Source organism: Podarcis liolepis (genome assembly GCF_965112155.1).
Source record: "Podarcis liolepis genome assembly, chromosome: 18".
Classification (NCBI taxonomy): Eukaryota; Metazoa; Chordata; class Lepidosauria; order Squamata; family Lacertidae; genus Podarcis; species Podarcis liolepis.
In genome coordinates, this window is record NC_139572.1 from 1,439,779 (window position 1) to 1,461,061 (window position 21,283).

At 48.2% G+C, this 21,283-nt stretch overlaps 2 protein-coding genes across 15 annotated transcripts in view; one reads left to right on the plus strand and one right to left on the minus strand.

Annotated features, from left to right (window-relative positions):
* Positions 1–21,283, plus strand: part of KISS1R (KISS1 receptor) — a 290,916-nt gene that overhangs the window by 138,807 nt on the left and 130,826 nt on the right. The window lies entirely within an intron of this gene.
* Positions 1–21,283, minus strand: part of TCF3 (transcription factor 3) — an 85,073-nt gene that overhangs the window by 17,682 nt on the left and 46,108 nt on the right. For all 14 annotated transcript variants that reach the window (XM_083483817.1, XM_083483820.1, XM_083483815.1 and 11 more), the window contains exons 6-14: positions 18,175–18,233; positions 16,542–16,671; positions 12,989–13,038; positions 9,223–9,325; positions 8,381–8,520; positions 7,240–7,366; positions 3,989–4,047; positions 2,227–2,305; positions 1,030–1,103 (exon numbers count right to left, since the gene is read on the minus strand). In XM_083483817.1, coding sequence (XP_083339943.1) covers positions 1,030–1,103; positions 2,227–2,305; positions 3,989–4,047; positions 7,240–7,366; positions 8,381–8,520; positions 9,223–9,325; positions 12,989–13,038; positions 16,542–16,671; positions 18,175–18,233 — 821 coding nt within the window. The remainder of the gene's footprint in view (positions 1–1,029; positions 1,104–2,226; positions 2,306–3,988; positions 4,048–7,239; positions 7,367–8,380; positions 8,521–9,222; positions 9,326–12,988; positions 13,039–16,541; positions 16,672–18,174; positions 18,234–21,283) is intronic.

Sequence of the window (21,283 nt, forward strand, 5' to 3'; positions counted from 1 at the left end):
AAGGAGATTCCCACTCAGCGTGGTGGAGGTTTTTAAGCAGAGGGTGGGTGCCCATCTGTCAGCGGAGATTGCTGCATTGCAGGGGGCTAATAATAATAATAATAATAATAATAATAATAATAATAATAATAATTTATTTATACCCTGCCCATCTGGCTGGGTTTCCACAGCCACTCTGGGTGGCTTCCAGCAAAATATTAAAATACAATAATCTATTAAACATTAAAAGCTTCCCTAAACAGGGCTGCCTTCAGATATCTTCTAAAAGCCAGATAGTTGTTTATTTCCTTGACATCTGAAGGGAGCCACAGGGAGGGCGCCACCACTGAGAAGGACCTCCGTCTTGTTCCCTGTAACCTTATTTCTTGCAGGGAGGGAACTGCCAGAAGGCCCTCAGATGGACCCCGGTGTCCGGGCTGGACGATGGGGGTGGAGACGCTCCTTCAGGGATACTGGACCGAGGCCGTTTAGGGCTTTCAAGGTCAGCGCCAACACTTTGAATTGTGCTCGGAAACGTACTGGGAGCCAATGCAGATCTCTCAGGACCGGTGTTATGTGGTCCTGGTGGCCGCTCCCAGTCCCCAGTCCAGCTGCCGCATTCTGGATTAATTGTAGTTTCCAGGTCACCTTCCAAGGTAGCCCCACGGAGAGCGCATTGCAGTAGTCCAAGCGGGAGATAACCAGAGCATGCACCACTCTGGCCAGACAGTCCGCAGGCAAGGAGGGTCTCATCCTGCGTCCCAGATGGAGCTGCTCTGGACACAGAACTGACCTGCACCTCCATGGACAGCTGTGAGTCCAGAATGACTCCCAGGCTGCGTACCTGGTCCTTTGGGGGCACAGTCACCCCATTCAGGACCAGGGAGTCCCCCACACCCACCCACCCAGATGGGCAGGGTATAAATAATAAATTATTATTATTATTATTATTATTATTATTATTATTCCCGCATTGGAATTCTAGGAGTCTACGAATCACATCACAAGCTCCCTTTTCCAGAAGCGGAGGGGAACGGGAGGGACACTTACCAAAGTATGAAGTGTGCCTTCGTAGCTTGGGGATAAGGCACCCTGTCCGCCAGCCCGGGGCCACTGCGAAGAACCTGGGGTGGCAGGAAAATAAGAGAGTTGGTGCCCGGGGCCCAGGAGAAAACACAGAGGAGTCTGCCGCTGGCGAGATTTCTTTCGTAGAACACTTAAAACTTTAAAAAGCAACCTTGAGGCCGCTTGAGAAAAGAGCAAAGCCACGACGTTGTCGGTCAAAATAATAATCAAAAGCCGCAGTGTAAAACCATGCAAAGGTAATTAAATTTAATGGGGGGACGGAGATTAAAATGAATGCCAACACCCAACGTTTTGCCTGAGCAAAGTCCGCCTTCTAAAAAGCAATTACAGCCTTGGTTCTCAAACGCCTTGGTACCCAAACAACGTGGAACCCAAACACTGCAAACCCAGAAGGAAGTGTTCTGGTTTGCGAACTTTTTTCGGAAGCTGAACGTGCTCCGTTTTGAGTGTTATGCTTCCGTTTTGAGTGCGATCTGCTGTTTTTGCTATTTATTTTGCGTTTCTGTGGCTCTTTTTGTGTGACTGCGTGGAACTCAGTCCAGCTACTGATGGACTGATTGCATGACTGCAGTACAGCGGTACCTCAGCTTACAGACGCTTCAGGTTACAGACTTTGCTAACCCAGAAATAGTGCTTCAGGTTAAGAACTTTGCTTCAGGATGAGAACAGAAATCGTGCTCCGGCGGCACGGCAGCAGCGGGAGGCCCCATTAGCTAAAGTGATGCTTCAGGTTAAGAACAGTTTCGTATTAAGAATGGACCTCCGGAACGAATTAAGTACTTAACCCGAGGTACCACTGTACACTGTTTATTGCTTTATTTTATGGATCAACGGTCTCATCAGATAGTAAAATCCATGTTCAGTTGCAGTTTTAAGGGTTGTTTCTAAAAACCTGGAACGGATCAATCCGTTTTGCATTGCTTTCTATGGGAAAGCCCGCCTTGGTTTGGGAACGCTTTGGTTTTGGAACGGACCTCCGGAACGCATTAAGTTTGAGGACCAAGGTACCACTGGAATAGCCTTTTTCTTTTTAAAAAGCCTGCTTCTTTAGGGGGGGTGGTCCTAATCTCGTGCTCTAGGTGGGCACTCCAGGACGTATTCTAGGGTTGCTACATAAACCCGCCCCCCCCTGCAAAAAATAAATAAATGCAAAAAGCTCACCTGTTATTCCCTGAGGGGACCCCACCGGTGTGGATGGGTTCGAAGAGAAATTATTGCTAGAGTGATCTGGGGAGTAGATCTGAAAAAGGGGGAAAACAAAGTCAACAGCGACACTCCAGTATTGGAGTACTACAATATATCCAAAACAATATATTTTATACAGCTATAATCAGTGGCGTAGCGTGGGGGTGCAGGGGGGGCCAAATTCTGTGTGTCTGCAATTAATCGCAGGAAGCAAGTGGTATCCCATAATGACCAAACCCCTAAATGTTAATTACAGGGGGGTACGCTAATAATTAATTTTAATTTTTTATATTTAAATCTTTGTTATATTCATATTGTCCTCTGTATTTCTGATATATATATATTTTTAATGATCTGTGATATTGTGTGTGTTGACGCTGGTCTGTGACCGTATTAATAAATTCATTCATTCATTCATTCATTCACGGGTTAGGGGGCGCAAATCCACGGGTTAGGGGGCGCAAATTACTTGCCTTGCCCCGGGTGCTGACAACCCACGCTACGCCACTGGCTATAATATATCCAAAACAATGGGAGAAATTGGAAGGATCTCAAAAGAGAAGATAGACAGGGACTGGAAGGTGTTTAAAGGACACTTGCAAAGCCATATCGAAAAATCAGAACTCCTGTTAGAGTAAACAAGTTCCGTTTTAAATACTGAAATACTGAATAAGATGGATAACAATGTGTAATAGAAAAAGGAGCATGAAATTAGGTTAAAGGTGTGTGAAAGAAAGTACAGTAGTGCCTCGCAAGACGAAATTAATTCGTTCCGCAAGTTTTTTCTTCTTGCGAGTTTTTCGTCTTGCGAAGCACGGTTTCCCATAGGAATGCATTGAAAATCAATCAATGCGTTCCTATGGAGACCGTCCGGGGACAGAGGGGAAGCGCCGCGCGCCTTCCCCTCTGTCCCCGGACCTGTTTAAAGCAAGGGGCGGCGGGGAGAAGATTGCTTCTCCCCATTGCCTGCCCCGCAATCTCCGGGGACAGAGGGGAAGGCGCGCACACGCCTTCCCCTCTGTCCCCGGACTTGTTTTAAAGCAAGGGAAGGGGCAGCGGGGAGAATCGCTTCTCCCCATTGCCGCCCCTTGGTTCAAAAGGGGTCCGGGGACAGAGGGGAAGGTGCGCGCGCGCCTTCCCCTCTGTCCCCGGAGATTGTGGGGCTGGCAACGGGGAGAAGCAATCTTCTCCCCGCCGCCCCTTGCTTCAAAAGGGGTCCGGGGGGAGAGGGGAAGGTGCGCTGCGCTTCCCCGCTATCCCCGGAGCTTGCGGGGCAAGCTTCGTTTTGCGAAGCAAGCCCATAGGGAAATGCGTCTTGCGAAGCGGCTAAGAAAACGAAAAACTCCTTCGTCTAGCGAGTTTTTCGTCTTCCGAGGCGTTCGTCTAGTGGGGCACCACTGTAATAGAAGTGGAAAGAAATTGCAATTGAGTAGATTGGAAGTCTAACACAAAGGTGGTGGATGGTGATGGGGAAAGGAATTATCTGTGGGATTGAGTGTAGGTATGTCTGAACATTTTTAAGGATTGTATGAAATGTATGTTTGTATATTTGCAATATATGTGTATTAATGCTGAATTATTTTAACAATAAAAACTTTTCCAAAAAAAGGAGAAAAAAAATCAACAACGAAAAGGTTTTGTCTTCTTTCCGGGAGCCAGGCAAATAATACAAGGTGGGCCCTTTTATTCCCCCAAAAGACAAAGCTTCTCTTAAATTTTCCGGGAAAGGGGCACTTACCGAAGCCAAGGCTTTCCCAAGCGCATCTCCTGAACTTCCAGCAGTGGTTCCTCGGTTACCTGGCACAAGAGGAAAGGAAGAGGTTGAGGGAGAAGGAAAACTGGCACACGCGAAAGGAGAATTGCCCGTGGAAATATGGAGCCAAGGCAGCTGCTTCGATCAGGCCCGATTCATTTTAAATACTCAAGCAGGGATAGATTTATTCAGTGTTTTTTTTCTGGGGGAATACCCCTAATCGTTTTGTGAACCTCTGTACTTTTGTCCATTTACTGTATTTATTTCCCCCGATTTGAACTATAAAATGGTGGTTTTCTTGAGCCAAAACGAGCGTACCCCCCAAACATTTTTTTTTTAAGAGAACTGGATTTAGCAACACCCGTTACCCAAAGGCTAAAAAGGGAGGTAAACATTGCGGCAAAACCAAATGGAAACTTTGGACGTCGAGGGAAAATAGGCCTTCTCGCGACAAGAAATAACTAGAGTCGTTTCACGGTCGCAATTGATAATCGCCGTCGTTATGAGGCTGTTGCACCGGTTGTCGAGCTAACGGAATAGAATAGGGAGGGAAACGAAGGTTCGTGACCGAAAATGCAAAAAATAAAAGCCGAGGGAAGAGAAGAGAAGAGAGATTAATAGCCACCGGGGTTTGGCAAGCGGGGTTTTGCAACAGGTTCATTGCAGGGTGAGGGAGATTAGCACGTCCTCCGTTTCAAGCCCATGTGTTTTCTCACAACAGAACCCCTGGCCTTTCGGAGCCTTGATCCGACCACGACGCCCCTTCCCGCCCCCGCCCCGTCCAAGTAATCCCCTCCTCCTCAACTTGTGCAACCGGTCTGCATTTCGCCCCACGATTGCTTCTTTATTTCTGGGTCTGTGTATGTGTGTGGAATTTGCACGCTCAGAGAGGAGCGCCCTCCACCGTCCCGGGTGCAAAAGTGAAAAAAATGCATCGCCCTCCCTGCAAAGACGCCGTCCGGTTACCCTGTGGCAAAGACAGGCGTGCTGAAAGCACAAATCATATTATATATATATACATACCGTATTTTTCGTTTTATAAGACACACTTTGCCCCTCCTATAAAGTAAGGGGAAATGTGTGTGTGCGTCTTATGGAGCGAATGCAGGCTGCGCAGCTTTCGCTGAAGACAGGAGAGCAAGAGGGATCGGTGTGCAATGATCCCTCTTGCTCTCCCAGCTTTGCTTCGCTGGAGAGGCAGAGAATATTTTTTTTCCTGTTCTCCTCCTCTAAAACTAGGTGCGTCATATGGTCGGGTGTGTCTTATAGAGCGGAAAATACAGTATATAAAATAAACCTTCCGTTTCTCCTCCCACTTTGCTGGAGAGGCTGAGCAGAGAGGGAGAGAATATTTTTTCTCTCGTTCTCCTCCTCTAAAACTAGGTGCGTCTTATGGTCGGGTACGTCTTACAGAGCGAAAAATACGGTATATAAAATAAACCGGATTCCAATTCCCAAGCAGAGGGAGGCTGCGTGCTTGCGGCCGCTGTACAAGGGGGGAGGCATTAGCGCCGGACGGCCCCCAGACAGGGGCTTAGACCCAAACGCATCTATTTCCGTAGCACTAATGGCTTTCCGACACTCCCTAAGAGATTAACCTACATCTAGCAGGAAAGGACGAGAAAGGGAGGGGTGGGGTGGGGGGCGGAGTGCCGGCCGAAGGAAAAGGCTGGAGGGGGGGCGTTTGCACCTGACGCAGGTGACGGAAAGGAAATAAACCTGGGGGGAACCTAGGTTTATAATTGCCCCCCAAAAGATGTTAAGATTGTTTTTCTGTGCCACAACTGCAGCTAGAATTTTGTTAGCCAAGAACTGGAAAACACAAGAAGTCCCAACAGTGGAGGAATGGCAGATGAAGACGATGGACTTTTTGGAGCTAGCCGACCCGACCAGAAGAGTCCGCGACCAGGAGGAGGAGGAGGAGTACCAGAAGGAACAGATGAAATTCAAAGACTATTTATCCAAATATGCTAAGTTAACTTAATTGGAAAAAGTTGCAAATACCAGATAGGCTTAGGATTTAAATCTGCGACGTTAGAGAATAATATGTTTAAAGTCAAAATGGAAACAAACAAAGATGTTACGTGATTAAGTCAATTTTATGAGAAAATTGGTTTTGGAAAACTGTTACAGTGATATACACTGAAATTCAGCCAGGGGGGTCACTTAACAATGTTACTAAGATTGGGTCAAGTACAGTTAAGATGTATGTATGTTTGTTTGTTTAGGTTTTTTTTTGGAAAACCAATAACTTTTTTTGGAAAAACCACAAACCTGCGGGGAACCCCCCACCCCCCGGTCCTTGCAAATAAACCGCCCCCCTCCCTGATTCCTCGCGGACATCAGGGCAGCCGGGAAATTCGGTTTTCTGATCATGAGATTTGCCGGCGCACATTAGCAACGCTAAGCAGGGTCCGGTCCGGTTTCGGATCGGATGGCATAGCTGTCAACTTTCCCCCTTTCGTGTGAGGAATCCTATTCAGAATAAGGGAATTCCGCTTTTAAAAAGGGAACTCTGGCTTTGCCTAAACTCAAATACAGTGGTGCCTCGCAAGATGAAAATAATACGTTCCGTGGGTCTTTTTGTCTTGCGATGTTTTTCGTCTTGCGAAGCCCGGTCCGTCGCAACTGCGCCTCTTCAAGCGGCTTTAAGAAAAAAGCGCAAGACGTTTTCGTCTTGCGAAGCAAGCCCATAGGGAAATTCGTCTAGCGAAGCAACGCAAAACCGAAAAACCCTTCCGTCTAGCGAGTTTTTCGTCTTGCGAGGCATTCGTCTTGCGGGGCACCACTGTACCCCCTGATATAATATCCCAAAAGCGCCTGGTCTAAAATGGTCTATCAAAAACTTCACTCTTGTGGTTTATCACCACAACAGCTACTCATCATTTAGGCGCTGACAAATTAGGCGGTTTGCCTTGCCTAAATGATATCAATCGTCAGAACAACTTGGCCACAATAAGGAAATTTTGCCCATGGTTTGGCTATTTTCCACCTTCCCATTTCGACTCTCCGGCACCCTCTCTGCATAATCTAGCAATTCTAAAATATAGATGCGCTTTGACTCTCGCGAGATTGAATGTCTTGCCCCTGACTGGACTTGAGGGACGATTCCAACAGATGCCACACGAAAAACACAAGCGCCTCCAACTTTGGCCTGCAAATTTCTGGAACGCAATCCTCGGTTATCAGCAACAACAGGAAAAATAAAATAAAAAGGAAAGGGTTTGGATACGAACCCATGACGCTCTCCGTCCCGCTGATGGGGGGCGTGTGGCTGGAGACTCCGTACTGGTTGGAGGCTGAGGAAAAGCCCGAGACCGAAGGGAGTCCGCCATTCACTTCTCCTGAATGCATTGGGTAGTTCTGTAAGGGGACAAAGGGGTCAACCTGTTTTTTTAGTAAAATTGCCCCAGAAGATTCCCGGACATTTTAGCTGTCATTCAATTATTTTCGTCGGGCTACATTTGGGAAATTTTGTACGTACGGCCTTCTGGCGGTTCCCTCCCTGCGAGAAGCGAGGTTGCAGGGAACGGGGCAGAGGGCCTTCTCGGTGGTGGCCCCCTTCCGTCAGATGTCAAGGAAATAGACAACTGTCTGACTTTTAGAAGACATCTGAAGGCAGCCCTTTATAGGGAAGCTTGTAATGTTTGAAGTTTTATTCTGTTTTTATACATACTGGAAGCTGCCCAAAGTGGCTGATGGGAAAATCAGAGAGTCATTATGGTTTAGGGGTAAGAGTGACATACTGGGAACTGAGAGACCTGGGTTCAAATCTCCGCTTAGCCCTGAAGCTCACTGGGCCTTCTCGGTGGTGGCACCCTCCCATCAGATGTCAACTAAATAAGCAACTATCTGACTTTTAGAAGAGATCTGAAGGCAGCCCTGTTTAGGGAAGCTTTCAATGTTTGATGTTTTATCATGTTTTTAATATTCTGTTGGGAGCTGCCAGAAACCAGGCCAGATGGGTGGGGTAAAAATAATAAATTGTTAGTAGTAAAGGTAAAGGGACCCCTGACCATTAGATCCAGTCGTGGCTGACTCTGGGGTTGCGGCGCTCATCTCGCTTTACTGGCCGAGGGAGCCGGCGTTCAGCTTCAGGGTCATGTGGCCAGCAGGACTAAGGCGCTTCTGGCGAACCAGAGCAGCACACGGAAACGCCGTTTACCTTCCCGCCAGAGCGGTACCTATTTATCTACTTGCACTGGTGTGCTTTCGAACTGCTAGGTTGGCAGGAGCAGGGACTGAGCAACGGGAGCTCACCCCGTCATTGCGGGGATTCGAACCACCGACCTTCTGATCGGCAAGTCCTAGGCTCTGTGGTTTAACCCACAGCGCCACCCGTATCCCTATACCCCCCCCCCAAATCTGTGCCATTACCATCCTTTCGTGCTGATGAAGACTGCTGAAGTTGCCGGATTGCGGGAGAGGAGAGGACGACGCTCCCAGAATGGCCCCGTAATTGGACTGGCTGATGGAGGTTGAGGAATTCCACAAGTCCGCCGAGTTGTGAAGTCCATCTGCGAGACGTGGACAAAGAAAGAGGGTTTATTTTCTCCTCTCCATTAAAAAAAAATAAATAGTTATGCTTTTCAAATTTATACATTTCAGTAATTTTGAAAAAAATACATTGAAATTGGCATAGCTCACTCTTGCCCCCTAGTGTCGTACTTGTGTATTGTGCTTTGCAACACGTTTATAAAGCGTTTTACTTGCAGCTGTGTAGCTGAGTCCAGAAAGAGAGAGAGAGAGAGAGAGAGAGAGAGAGAGAGAGGGAAGGAGGGAAAGAAAGAAAGAAAGGGATATGAGAGAGAGAGAGAGAGAGAGAGAGAGAGAGAGAGAGAAAGAAAGAAAGAAAGAAAGAAAGAAAGAGAAAGACAGAGAGAGAGAGGGGGAAAGAGAGAAAGAAAGAAAGAAAGAAGGAATGAGGGAAAGAAAGAAAGAGAGAGAGAGAGAGAGAGAGAGAGAGAGAGAGAGAGAGGGATAGAAAGAGACAGAGAGGAGGGAAAGAAAGAAAGAGAGAGAGAGAGAGAGAGAGAAGGAAAATTGTCTTTAGGGCAGATCTGGGAACCATCAGTGACCCTCCCGAGGGCCACTTTGAGTTGCCGCCCAGTAACAACCCGAGGGCCACAAATGCTTCCCCCTCCTGGCCCCTGGGGTCAGGGTCCCTCCCCGACTCGAATCCCCATGCTCTGGAGGCCCACCTTGCAGGGGGGTCGTACCTGGCATGTAAAAGGCTCCAGGGTAGACAGTGCTGGGGGCTTTGGATGGGGGGTAGCTGGCCGGTTCCCTGCTATAGTCGTCACCTGAGTTGGGTGGATATACCTGTGAAAAGAGAGAAAAAACGGGAAAAGTTGTCACCCATTCAATCCCCAGCCGGCAGCATCTGCGGAGTCCGTGCTGAATGCGAATCCCGACCACCTCCGGAGGAACCCACGATTCCCGGGCCAAGGAGTTTTCAAAGTTTTATTCTGTTTTTATTATTATTATTCTGTCCCCCCTTCTTTTCCCCTAGAGCCAAAATGAGCAGGGCATCAAGAACGATTTAAAAATTATTAATAATTGGAGGCTCGCAGATCTAATAATAATAATAATAATAATAATAATAATAATAATAATAATAATAGCTGTTTACTTGGTTGTTTTCCTATGTCGTAAAGGCTGAAATTTCAGTTCGGTGGAGCAGGGTCAAGATATTAACTGATACACACGAAATTTCATATATAGCTATATAATCCCTAGTGTAGTAGGATAAGACCTTTGAAGGAGGGATTAAAAAAAAATAAGTTTTTCATGCCCTAATATGGATCCTTTATGCGCTCCTCATTCCTTCTTAAATCGCACCCAGGGTGTTTTTTTGGGGGGGACGGACTAATTTTTTTTTTGGGGGGGGTGCAAATTCAGAAATGACCAATTTTGAGACGCCAAAAAACCACAAAACCGAAACTGGCGTCAGTTTCAAAAAGAGCAGAATTTAGGCCTCCGGGAAGATTCTCAGACTTTTAAAATGATGTGGATCTTTCGCTCGCTTTGCATATATCAACGGGGGGGGAGTGGGGAGAACGGTTCGCGCGCCCCCCCAAGTTTTGATGACAACAATCTTGCACCCATGCTAAACAGCCTTTTTTAAAAAATGCTTTTTTTAAAAAAAAAACCCCACCCAACTTGAATTTGCAGGGACCCAAAAACGAATAATAATAATAAACGATTCCAAAATCGTACACGCCCCCCCTCCAAGTTTCGATGATGAGAATCTTGCACCCATGCTAAACAGCCTTAAATTTAAAAAATTGCTTCTTTTTTAAAAAAGCCACCCAACTTGAGGTGGGGACGAATTTGTAGGGAACCAAGAAAAAATAATAATAATAAACGATTCAAAAATCGTACACGCCCCCCCTCCAAGTTTCGACGGCGAGAATCTTGCACCCATGCTAAACAGCCTTAAATTTAAAAATTCCTTCTTTTTTTTTAAAAAAGCCCATCCAATTCGAGGTGTGGACGGATTTGCAGGGAACCAGGAAAAAATAACAATAATAAACGATTCCAAAATCGTACATGCCCCCCCCTCCAAGTTTCGATGATGAGAATCTTGCACCCAAGCTAAACAGCCTTTAAAAAATTGCTTTTTAAAAAACCCATCCAATTTGAGGTGTGGACGGAATTGCAGGGAACCAGGAAAAAATAACAATAATAAACGATTCCAAAATCGTACACACCCCCCCTCCAAGTTTTGATGGCGAGAATCGTGCACCCATGCTAAACAGCCTTAAATTTAAAAAAAATGCTTCTTTTTTTAAAAAAAAAAACCACCAAACTGAGGTGGGGGCGAATTTGCAGGGAACCAGGAGCAAGTAATAATAATAATAATTTGATTCCAAAATCGTATACACCCCCCCTCCAAGTTCCGATCACGGTGTTTTTTTTAAGGATCTTGCACCCATACTTAAGCAGCCTTTAAAAAATGATAATATAATCTTGCATTTTATTTTTTTGAAAGCACCCAACTCAAGGGGGACGGATTTGCAGGGAATAAAATAAAAATACCATCTCTCTCCACCCCCCCCACATTCCCCCCCCTGCAGCGTGTTCTGTGTACTGGAGCGAGAGGTGCAGGGGTTTTTTGGGTGGTGGTGGGGTGAAGAGGGAGAAAAAAGAGGGGGGAGTTGGGAGCGGGGGAGGGGGGGAAACGTAGCCGTCTGCAAAGAATAAGAAACCCGGCAAATTGCCTTTTCCTATAATTTGATTACATAGCAGGAGCCGGCGAGCAGAGGAGGAATAATAGCTCCGTGCCATCTGCCAGGGCTTGGCAGGCTGCCAGATTTGCAGGCAGCTGCGCGGGGATGGGGGGGGCGCGCGAGGAGGAGGGGGGAGGCCCCCAAAAATAAAATAAAATAAAAAAGAGGGTGGAGGCAGTGGGAGAGGAAAAAGGAGCAGCGTCAAAAACAGGGGGGTGCAAAGGGAGAAAACCCCAATATAAGGGGAATCTGCAAACAGGAGGGTGTGTTTATGCAGGCAATGGCAATGTTATTGTGGTCCCCCCCCCCAAAAAATCTGAAAACTGAAGCAAGGATGATTCCTTCGCAGGGAGAATAAAATAACTATGCAGTTTTCGAATCAGAGAAAGGAGAATTCTTTGCAGACTTGCCTTCTGGGGTCTTTTTTGGGGGTACCCCAATTGACAATGTGTGTGCCCCCCCCAAAAAATATTCTGCAAACTGAAGCAAGGATGATTCCTTCCCCCCCTTCCCGGGGAAAAAATAAATAACTATGCAGTTTTCGAATCAGAGGAAAGGAGAATTCTTTGCAGACTTGCCTTCTGCTGTCTTTTTTGGGGGTACCCCAATTGGCAGTGTGTCCCCCCCAAAAAAAATAATAATTCTGCAAACTGAACAAGGAAGATTCCTTCCCAGGAAAAAAAAATTGCTATGCAGTTTTCGAATCGGAGGAAAAAAGAATTCTCTACAGGCTTGCCTTCTGCGGTCTTTTTTGGGGTACCCCAATTGACAATGTGCCCCCCCCAAAAAATTCTGCAAACTGAAGCAAGGATGATTCCTTCCTGGGGTTGGGGAATAAACATGCAGTTTGCGAATCGGAGAAAGGAGAATTTTCGGCCACCATTGCCTTCTCCTGTCTTTTTGGGGGGAGGGGGATAAGATTGGGGGGGCAGTTGAGGGTTTCATTAAGCACCCCCCCAAAAAATGCAAAATTCTGGACATATACCCCCTTCCCCATATGTGGAAAATAAAACAGAAAACTCAGGCGCAGAGGCGTAATAATAATAATAATAATAATAATAATAATAATAATAATATAATAATAATAATAATAATAATAATAATAATAATAATAATAATAATAATAATAATAATATATACTGCCCTATAGCTTTCAGGGTGGATTACGAGATAAAACCGCAACGTTAAAAACAGAAAACGCGCCGCCGAAATAAAAACGAAAAACTAACCCCAAATAAAAATAAAACACATTTCCAATGGGACCATGTTTTCGCCTGGCACCTAAATGGAGGGGCCAGGCGAATCTCCCTGGGGAGAGCATTTTGCAAAAGGGAGCCACCACGGAAAAGGCCCTGCTCTCAAGCTGCCCCCGTCCGGACCTCTCCTGGGGGAGGCACACGAGAAACGCATCTAAAAGAGATCTCAGGGTCTGGGATCCCTTGATCCATGAAGGGATCCCCACTTCCCACCTTGGTCCCGATATAGAGCTTTAATTCCCGCACCCCCTTTCCCCGCCAGGTGCCCAAATGTCTCCGGCCGGCCCTGCCCACTGCCCGCCGCAAGGGCTTCCCTCTCGAACTCGCCGCATCCCCAACGTTTGCAGCCCACCGGGCATTCGGTGACATCACAGAAGCCCGGCCAATGGGAGGCCCAGGCCGTTAGCGCCGCCCCTCCCTTTGACTACACGGAGGGGGGGGGACACACCCCAGTTGCGGCCGCCTTTGCCAGAGAGTAAAACGGAAAAATGGCTTACCGAAGAGGGAAGTCCTGGAGGAACTTTCCGGACTTTTTTCGGCTGTCCGTCTGAATTTGGGGTGCGAGGAGGAAGAGGGGGGGAAAGGGGGAGCATTAGCAAACATAATGTGGCAGATTAGATTTCGTAGCGCCAGGGTGCCTTCTGCCAACCGAAGCCCCCCCAACCTGTTGCACCCCAGATTTATTCATTCTTATTTCCGTATTTTTCAGTCTATAAGACGTCCCTAAGACACCCCTATTTTGGGGGGGACTCCAGTTTAAGAAAATGGGGGGAGATACTATCCGTGTATAAGACGAGCCCAGGTTTTGAACATTATTTTAGAGTAAAAAAACACTGAAAAGTACGTTATTTTATTTTTTTGTTGAATTCATAGAGAACCCCAAACCCACAGGTCTTGGGGCGATTCACAAGCAAATCGCAAAAGATTACAAAATGCATTTGGGGTTTTAAAGGGGCTGAACGTTGCTGCTCTAAATAATCTATAATATTATAATATAATAATTTATATTCCGATTTCATTCTGCGAACCGCCCTTGAGGTGGTGTATAAATTCAGTGGAAAAAAATAAGTCTCCGAGCCAAAGTCCGACGGACTTATTACGGGCGCGAGCCCAGAGGCCACGATCCGTTTCCAAAAAGGTCCCCCGGGACGTTTCGCTCTTCCGGTTATGACCACACGGCTCGCTATTTCGGGACGGGCTGGGGGTATTTTTAGTATTCCTGGTTTCGGTGCTGTAATCTTGAGGGTTTCATTCTCGAACTCAAGACCCGTAAGCTGCATTAAAGAGACTCCCTCAATATCTTGTTCTCACGGGGGGGGGGGGGGCGCAACTAGATCTCCCAATGGGAACCCCCCCCAAACTGCCTATTGCTACCTGTGTACAGTGAGATCTTGGTTCCCAAATGCAGAAAACCCACAAGTGAGCGCTCCGGTTTTCAAACGCTTTTTGGAAGCCAAACATCCGACGCGGCTGTCGGCTCTTGTTTCCGGGGCGCCTGCGCCAATCAGAAGCTGCGCCTCGGTTTCCGAACATTTCAGAGGTCAAACGGACAGTACATTGATTCTTGCTTTCATTTTATGGATCAATGGTCTCGTTAGATAGCAAAATTCATGTTCAATGGCTGTTTTAGGGCTTGTTTTTAAAAGTCTGGGGCGGATTAATCCGTTTTGCATGACTTTCTATGGGAAAGCAGTGCGCCTTGGTTTTGGAACGCTTTGGTTTTGGGACGGACTTCTGGAACGGATTAAGTTAGACGACCAAGTTACCACTGTATCCCCGCAGCTGAATGTCCAATGGTTATCCCTTCTGCCAAACCTCGAATGCCAAAATACAAAACCCCCACTCAGCCCCAGGAATTTGGAACAGGGAGTGGCACAGAGACACGGCAGCCTCTTGGGTGGATAGTAATAGTAATAAATAAGAATAATAATAATAATTTATAGCCCGCCCATCTGGCTGGGTTTCCCCAGCCACTCTGGGCGGCTTCCAACAGACTATTAAAATACAATAGTCTATTAAACATTAAAAGCATCCCTGAACAGGGCTGCCCTCAGATGTCTTCTAAAAGTCTGGTAGTTGTTGTTCTCTTTGACATCTGGTGGGAGGGAGTTCCACAGGGCGGGCGCCACCACCGAGAAGGCCCTCTGCCTGGTTCCCTGTAACCTCACTTCTCGTAGGAACTGCCAGAAGGCCCTCGGGAGAGGGACCCCGGCGTCCGGGCAGAACGATGGGGGTGGAGACACTCCTTCAGGGATACTGGGCCATTTAGGGCTTTCAAGGTCAGCACCAACACATTGAATTGTGCTCGGAAACGTCCTGGGAGCCAATGTAGGTCTTTCAAGACCGGTGTTATATGGTCTCGGCGGCCGGATAGGGGCTCCGGAATCCGGGAAAGTTTTAAATATCCTCTTTTTTTTGGTGGCACAACCCCCTTTGGGAGACGGGTCCCCAACAGCTCGGCGCTAAGACCCCGCAGGCCGGAGGGGGCTGGGGGGGGGAGAGAGGCATTTTACGGAGTGAACCTGCTCTCCACCAGAACAGGTGGATTTCATTAGTTCCAAGGCGGGGGGATGAAAGCGAAAAATGGGGGGAGGGAAAGGGGCAGGAAATTGTGTAGGAGGGAGACCGTTGGGGGGGGCGTGTGGTGTTGCGCAGGCAGAGCGGCCCCACGCCCCTTTCCAGACAGGGAATGTTCATGGGATTTTATTATTATTATTATTTTTGCACACACAAAAAATGGTTTTGCGAGACAATGCCTCTTTGCTGGGGGGCTGGGGGAGGAGGCAGGAAGAAAGGATAATAGGGAATTTTGGAAGAAAATGCGTCTTCGCTGGGGAGGGAAGAACAGGCAGAAAAAGCTAGGTTTTGGGCATTTTGGAAGAAAATGCGTCTTCGCTGGGGAGGGGAGCACACGCAGAAAAAGCTAGGTTTTGGGCATTTTGGAAGAAAATGCGTCTTCGCTGGGGAGGGAAGAACAGGCAGAAAAAGCTAGGTTTTGGGCATTTTGGAAGAAAATGCGTCTTCGCTGGGGAGGGGGGAGCAGGCAGAAAAAGCTAGGTTTGGGGGCATTTTGGAAGAAAATGCGTCTTCGCTGGGGAGGGGAGAACAGGCAGAAAAAGCTAGGTTTGGGGCATTTGGGAAGAAAATGCGTCTTCGCTGGGGAGGGAGGCACAGGCAGAAGATAGCAAAGGCTGCTGCCAGCTAGAGCTGGATGAAACGATGTTTCGACTCGGCGCAAGATGCCTGCTCTTGCCAACTTCTGGAGAATCTCGGTTGTGTTTTTATTTCCGGGACGGCAGGTTTCTAGACCTCATTGTGCCGAGAAAACGCACTGAAAAGGGCAGCTATTGAAGGCTTGATTTATTTGGGGGTGGGGTATTGTCTGCTTCCTCGACTACTGCCGCCCCGAAATAAAGCAAAATAACTTAGGCAAAGTTTAAAAGGGGGGGGGGGAATGAAGCTTGCTTTTTTTTTTTTTTTTGCACATGGCTGAGTTCTCCAGTAAGCCTCCATTCCAGAGATTCCTTTCCCGCAATGAATGCCAGATGTCTGGAAGCGGAGCGGAGCGTTTCCTGTACGCACCTCTCTCTCTCTGTTCTGCCCCGTAATAAATGTGGAGGGGGGGGGGGAATAAATGAAGAGCTGGGGGTGGGGAAAGCAGAGCTTCTGCCGGTCCCTGTAGGCAATATTCAGCTAGATGGGCCAATGAACAGGTCTGATTCTTGGTATCTCTGAGCAGGGTGGGAAAGGAGAGGGGCTGCCGATCCGTGCAGGCAATATTCAGCTACATGGGCCAGTGTACAGGTCTGATTCCTGATATCTCTAAGCAGGGTGGGAAAGGAGAGGGGCTGCCGATCCGTGCAGGCAATATTTAGCTACATGGGCCAATACACACGTCTGATTCCCGGCCTCTCTAAGCAGGGTGGGAAAGGAGAGCGGCTGCCGGTCCGTGCAGGCAATATTCAGCTACATGGGCCAGTGTACAGGTCTGATTCCCTGCCTCTCCAAGCAGGGTGGGAAAGGAGGGATGCTGCCAGCCTGTGCACATACCTATGCTGCTGTCCGCCCCTCTCCGGCGAGGGTTGTTAGCGTACGGGTAATATTGCGAGCCGCCCTTCACCCCCGTCGGCGACAATGCGCTGGGGCTCGAAATCCCCATTTCGCCGGGCAGGAAGCCGGGCTGCGGGGACGAGAGAGAGAGGAAGACAACAGCGTCCGTGAAAAAGAGATAATAATAATAATAATAATAATAATAATAATAATAATAATAATAATATATTATTTATACCCTGCCCATCTGGCTGGGTTTCCCCAGCCACTCTGGGCGGCTTCCAACAAAACACTAAAATACAATAACCTGTTAAACGTTAAAAGCTTCCCTGAACAGGGCTGCCTTCAGATGTCTTCTAAAAGTTTGGTAGTTATTTTTCTCTTTGACATCTGGTGGGAGGGTGTTCCACAGGGCTGGCGCCACCACCGAGGAGGCCCTCCGCCTGGTTCCCTGTAACCTCGCTTCTCGCAGGGAGGGAACCACCAGAAGACCCTTGGTAGAGGGACCCCGGGGTCCGGGGTGGAGACGCTCCTTCAGGGATACTGGGCCATTTAGGGCTTTCAAGGTCAGCACCAACACTTTGAATTGTGCCTGGAAACGTCCTGGGAGCCAATGTAGGTCTTTCAAGACCGGTGTTATGTGGTCTCGGCGGCCGCTCCCAGTCCCCAGTCTGGCTGCCGCATTCTGGATTAGTTGTAGTTTCCGGGTCACCTTCAAAGGCAGCCCCACGTAGAGCGCATGGCAGTAGTCCAAGCGGGAGATAACCAGAGCATGCACCACTCTGGCCAGATAGTCTGCGGGCAGAGAGGGTCTCATCCTGCGCACGAGATGGAGTTGCCCTGGACACAGATTTGACCTGCGCCTCCATGGACAGCTGTGAGTCCAGAAGGACTCCCAGGCTGCGCACCTGGTCCTTTGGGGGCACAGTTGCGGCCTGGTTGTGGGTGCGAGAGAAGGAGCCAGGCAGCATATGCCGTTGTGTTTCTGCGTCCCCCTGAAACCATGAGGATTAGCGCCTTTAGGGAGAAGCGGAAAGTCGCTCTCAATGCAGAACTATAGGGGCAGCTTTGCTGCTGCTGCGTCCGGATCCTGCCCCCCATCTTCGCTCCCCCTCCCCACACCTCCTCCCTGCAAACAACCCCACCCCCCAAACCCCACATAGAAACGCAGAATGTTAAAACCCGCCGCTGGCATTTATGCACCTCCGCTTTTAAAAATTAAATTGCACCGAGGAGCCAGTCCCCACCCAGCTGTTTCGGAAACGCAACGTCGGGGGAAACCGCTGTGGGTTTTTTAGGCAGCATCTTGGTTGGAGGGAGAGAGAGTACAGGATTGTGAAGTCGGGTAAGGGCCCTCCAGAGGTCATCCAGCCCAACCTGCTGCTTTCTCGACGAAAGCATCTAAAAAGGAGCAAGGAAATCTGATTTCTCGGGTGCAAAAAACGAAGGTGCAAAAAGGCATCTTGGAGTTGGGAGTTTTCTCCGCAAACCGCTGGGGGGATCTCATAGCCGAACGAAACCTCCATGTTCTGCAGCAGTCTACCTGCAAATACCTGCAAATATCCGAGTTTTTGTGCCATTTGCACAAAAACAGCAAAAGGAGATAATGGATAAGTTAAGGAATTTTGCTCACCTGGTTCAGAGCCGGCATGTCTCTTCCGAACGGGTAGGCGCCTCTTTCTGTGCCTTTCCCTAGAGAAAAGAAGAAGAGGGAAGAAAAAAAAGAGAGTCTGTGAGCACCCAAAACCGGGGGTTGGATTGCATGACCTCTGGGGTTCCCATTCCAAGTTTTGTTTTTGAGAACAGAGCAAAGAATTGAAGGAGGAGAACAGGCCTGGGAGCATTTGAGCTCACGTTTTCAAGCAAAGCTTAAAATTATTATTATTATTATTATTATTATTATTATTATTATTATTATTACCCTTTACCCAAAACGTTAAAACCTCCGAAATGAATGCACAGATCAGGTCAAAATCCTGCCGTTCCGGAGTCCGCACTCCTCTGCATTTTGAGAAACGCATTCTGCCGAATTTTTGGAGAGGAGTCCGGGCGAGAAAAAAGGAGGTGTTGAAAAAACACATTTTGTGATGAATTGGGGACTTAAAAATACACATTTCCGTATGGGTTTTCAGAGAGGAAAAAAGGAAATACAATGTGGAAATGGGACAGGATGTAGTTGATAATAATAACAAGAACAACAACTTGAGTTATAAAGGTCTGGGGTGTACAGGGAGGAGGAAATGGTGGGTTCTGCCCCAAATTTTCCCGTTTCCTCCAGTTTTTCAAAAACAAATAAAGGGGGGGAGACAAGAAAAAATAGAGGGGGGCATAAGGGGCCTATCGGTGGTGGCGCCCACCCTGTGGAAGGCCCTCTACGTCCCCCTCTATTTTTTTCCTGCCCCCTTCCGTTATTTGTTTTCGAAAAACTGGAGGAAACGGGAAAATTTGGGGGACAACCCCACCATTTCCCCCTCCCTGTACAACCCAGGCCTTTATATCTAGAGAGATGTCAGATTAAGTGGAGTGCCTTACGAAATGGAACTGCCTTTTGTCCAGGCATATGGCATTTTTTCCTTCCAAAAATGCCTTCAGGCGTCTTCTAAACGTTGCATAGTTCGTGACATCTGATGGGAGGGCGTTCCACAGGGCGGGTGCCACCACCGAGAAGGCCCTCTACCTGCTTCCCTGCAACCTCGCTTCTCGCAGGGAGGGAAGACCCTGGGGAGAGGGATCCCGGTGTCTGGGATGGAAATGAAGGGATGAGGCCGTTTAGGGCTTTCAAGGTCAGCACCAACACTTTGAATTGTGCTCGGAAACGTCCTGGGAGCCAATGTAGGTCTTTCAAGATGGGTGTTATGTGGTCTTGGCGGCCGCTCCCAGTCCCCAGCCTAGCTGCCGCATTCTGGATTAATTGTAGTTTCCGGGTCACCTTCAAAGGCAGCCCCACGTAGAGTGCATGGCAGTAGTCCAAGCGGGAGATAACCGCAATGATAATAATATAGGATAGAGAGAGTTGTGCATCAAAATCATTCCTGTCTGAAGGGAGGGTGCCACCACCGAGAAGGCCCTCTGCCTGTTTCCCTGTAACCTCACTTCTCACAGGGAGGGAACCGCCAGAAGGCCCTCGGGAGAGGGACCCAGGTGTCCGGGCTGGACGATGGAGGTGGAGACGCTCCTTCAGGGATACTGGGCCATTTAGGGCTTTCAAGGTCAGCACCAACACTTTGAATTGTGCCTGGAAATGTCCTGGTAGCCAGTGTAGGTCTTTCAGGACTGGTGTTATGTGGTCTCCATTCCCAGTCCCCAGTTTGGCTGCCACATTCTGGATTAGTTGCAGTTTCCAGGTCACCTTCTAAGGAATGCGCATTGCAAGATTCGCTGCCATGCACCCTCAAACTGCCTTCCCCGGTTCCAATTTGAAGGAGAGACAGAGCTGGGAATTATCCTGGTGTCTAACAAAACTGGCAAAAATGTAATATCGCTTAGGGCTGCCATACGGCCGTAATTCCCCAGACGTAGCCAGGATCCGCCCGCTGAAAATGGCGTCCGGGCGAAACTCTTCCGAAAAGTGGCTAAAATGTCCCAGGGGAAAACCTGGTAATAGGGCATTCCCTTATCGGAATCACTGGATTTTATTTTTTGGCGATGTCCCTAAAAAAGGGTGTTCGCGTGTGTATGTCAAAAAACTTCATTTTTCTTTTGGAGATTTTGCAAAAAAAACCCACACAAACAAATGTCGAAATACGGCCACCCTATGCTTCTCTCCGACGCCCACATTCCCCGACTCTCTGGAGAGACTTAGCATTAAGTCAGCAAGAGGTCGCGGGGTTGCAGGGCAAAATCTTTTAACTGACCTAATTCCCCCCCGCCTCTGTCAAAGCGGTTTAGGAGCTAAATTTGCCACGCGGAGGACGGCCTCTCGCAGGGCCCCCCCTTATTTCTCTTTCCTCTCCGTGCAAAAAAATGAACGCCGCCAGGTTTCGTCACCAGATCTTGGGCCTAAATCGCCTCTGCCTGGTGAGAGAACCGTGAGTTTTCCCCTTATTTATTTTCTCACACACATACACACGGCACCAGGGTTAAGGCTAAACCGTGGTTAAGAAAAGCAGGCGCAAAACCCAGAGCTGACGCATTTGCCCAGGGTCCCAGGGACCAGAACGAAAAATGTCTGAACATCTATTACACTACAACAACAACCAGGGTTAACGCTAAACCGTGGTTAAGAAAAGCAGGCGCAAAGCCCAGAGCTGACGCATTTGCCCAGGGTCCCAGGGACCAGAACGAAAAATGTCTGGACATCTATCTCTCTCTCTCTTCCACCAGCTAAACCATGGTTAAGAAAAGCAGGCGCAAAAATCCTAAGCTAAACCGCGGTTCAGAAAAGCAGACGCAAAACCCAGAGCTGACACATTTGCCCAGGGTCCCAGGGACCAGAACGAAAAATGTCTGAACATCTATTACATTACAACAACAACCAGGGTTAACGCTAAACCGTGGTTAAGAAAAGCAGGCGCAAAGCCCAGAGCTGACGCATTTGCCCAGGGTCCCAGGGACCAGAATGAAAAATGTCTGGACATCTATCTCTCTCTCTCTTCCACCAGCTAAACCATGGTTAAGAAAAGCAGGCGCAAAAATCCTAAGCTAAACCGCGGTTCAGAAAAGCAGACGCAAAACCCAGAGCTGACACATTTGCCCAGGGTCCCAGGGACCAGAACGAAAAATGTCTGAACATCTATTACATT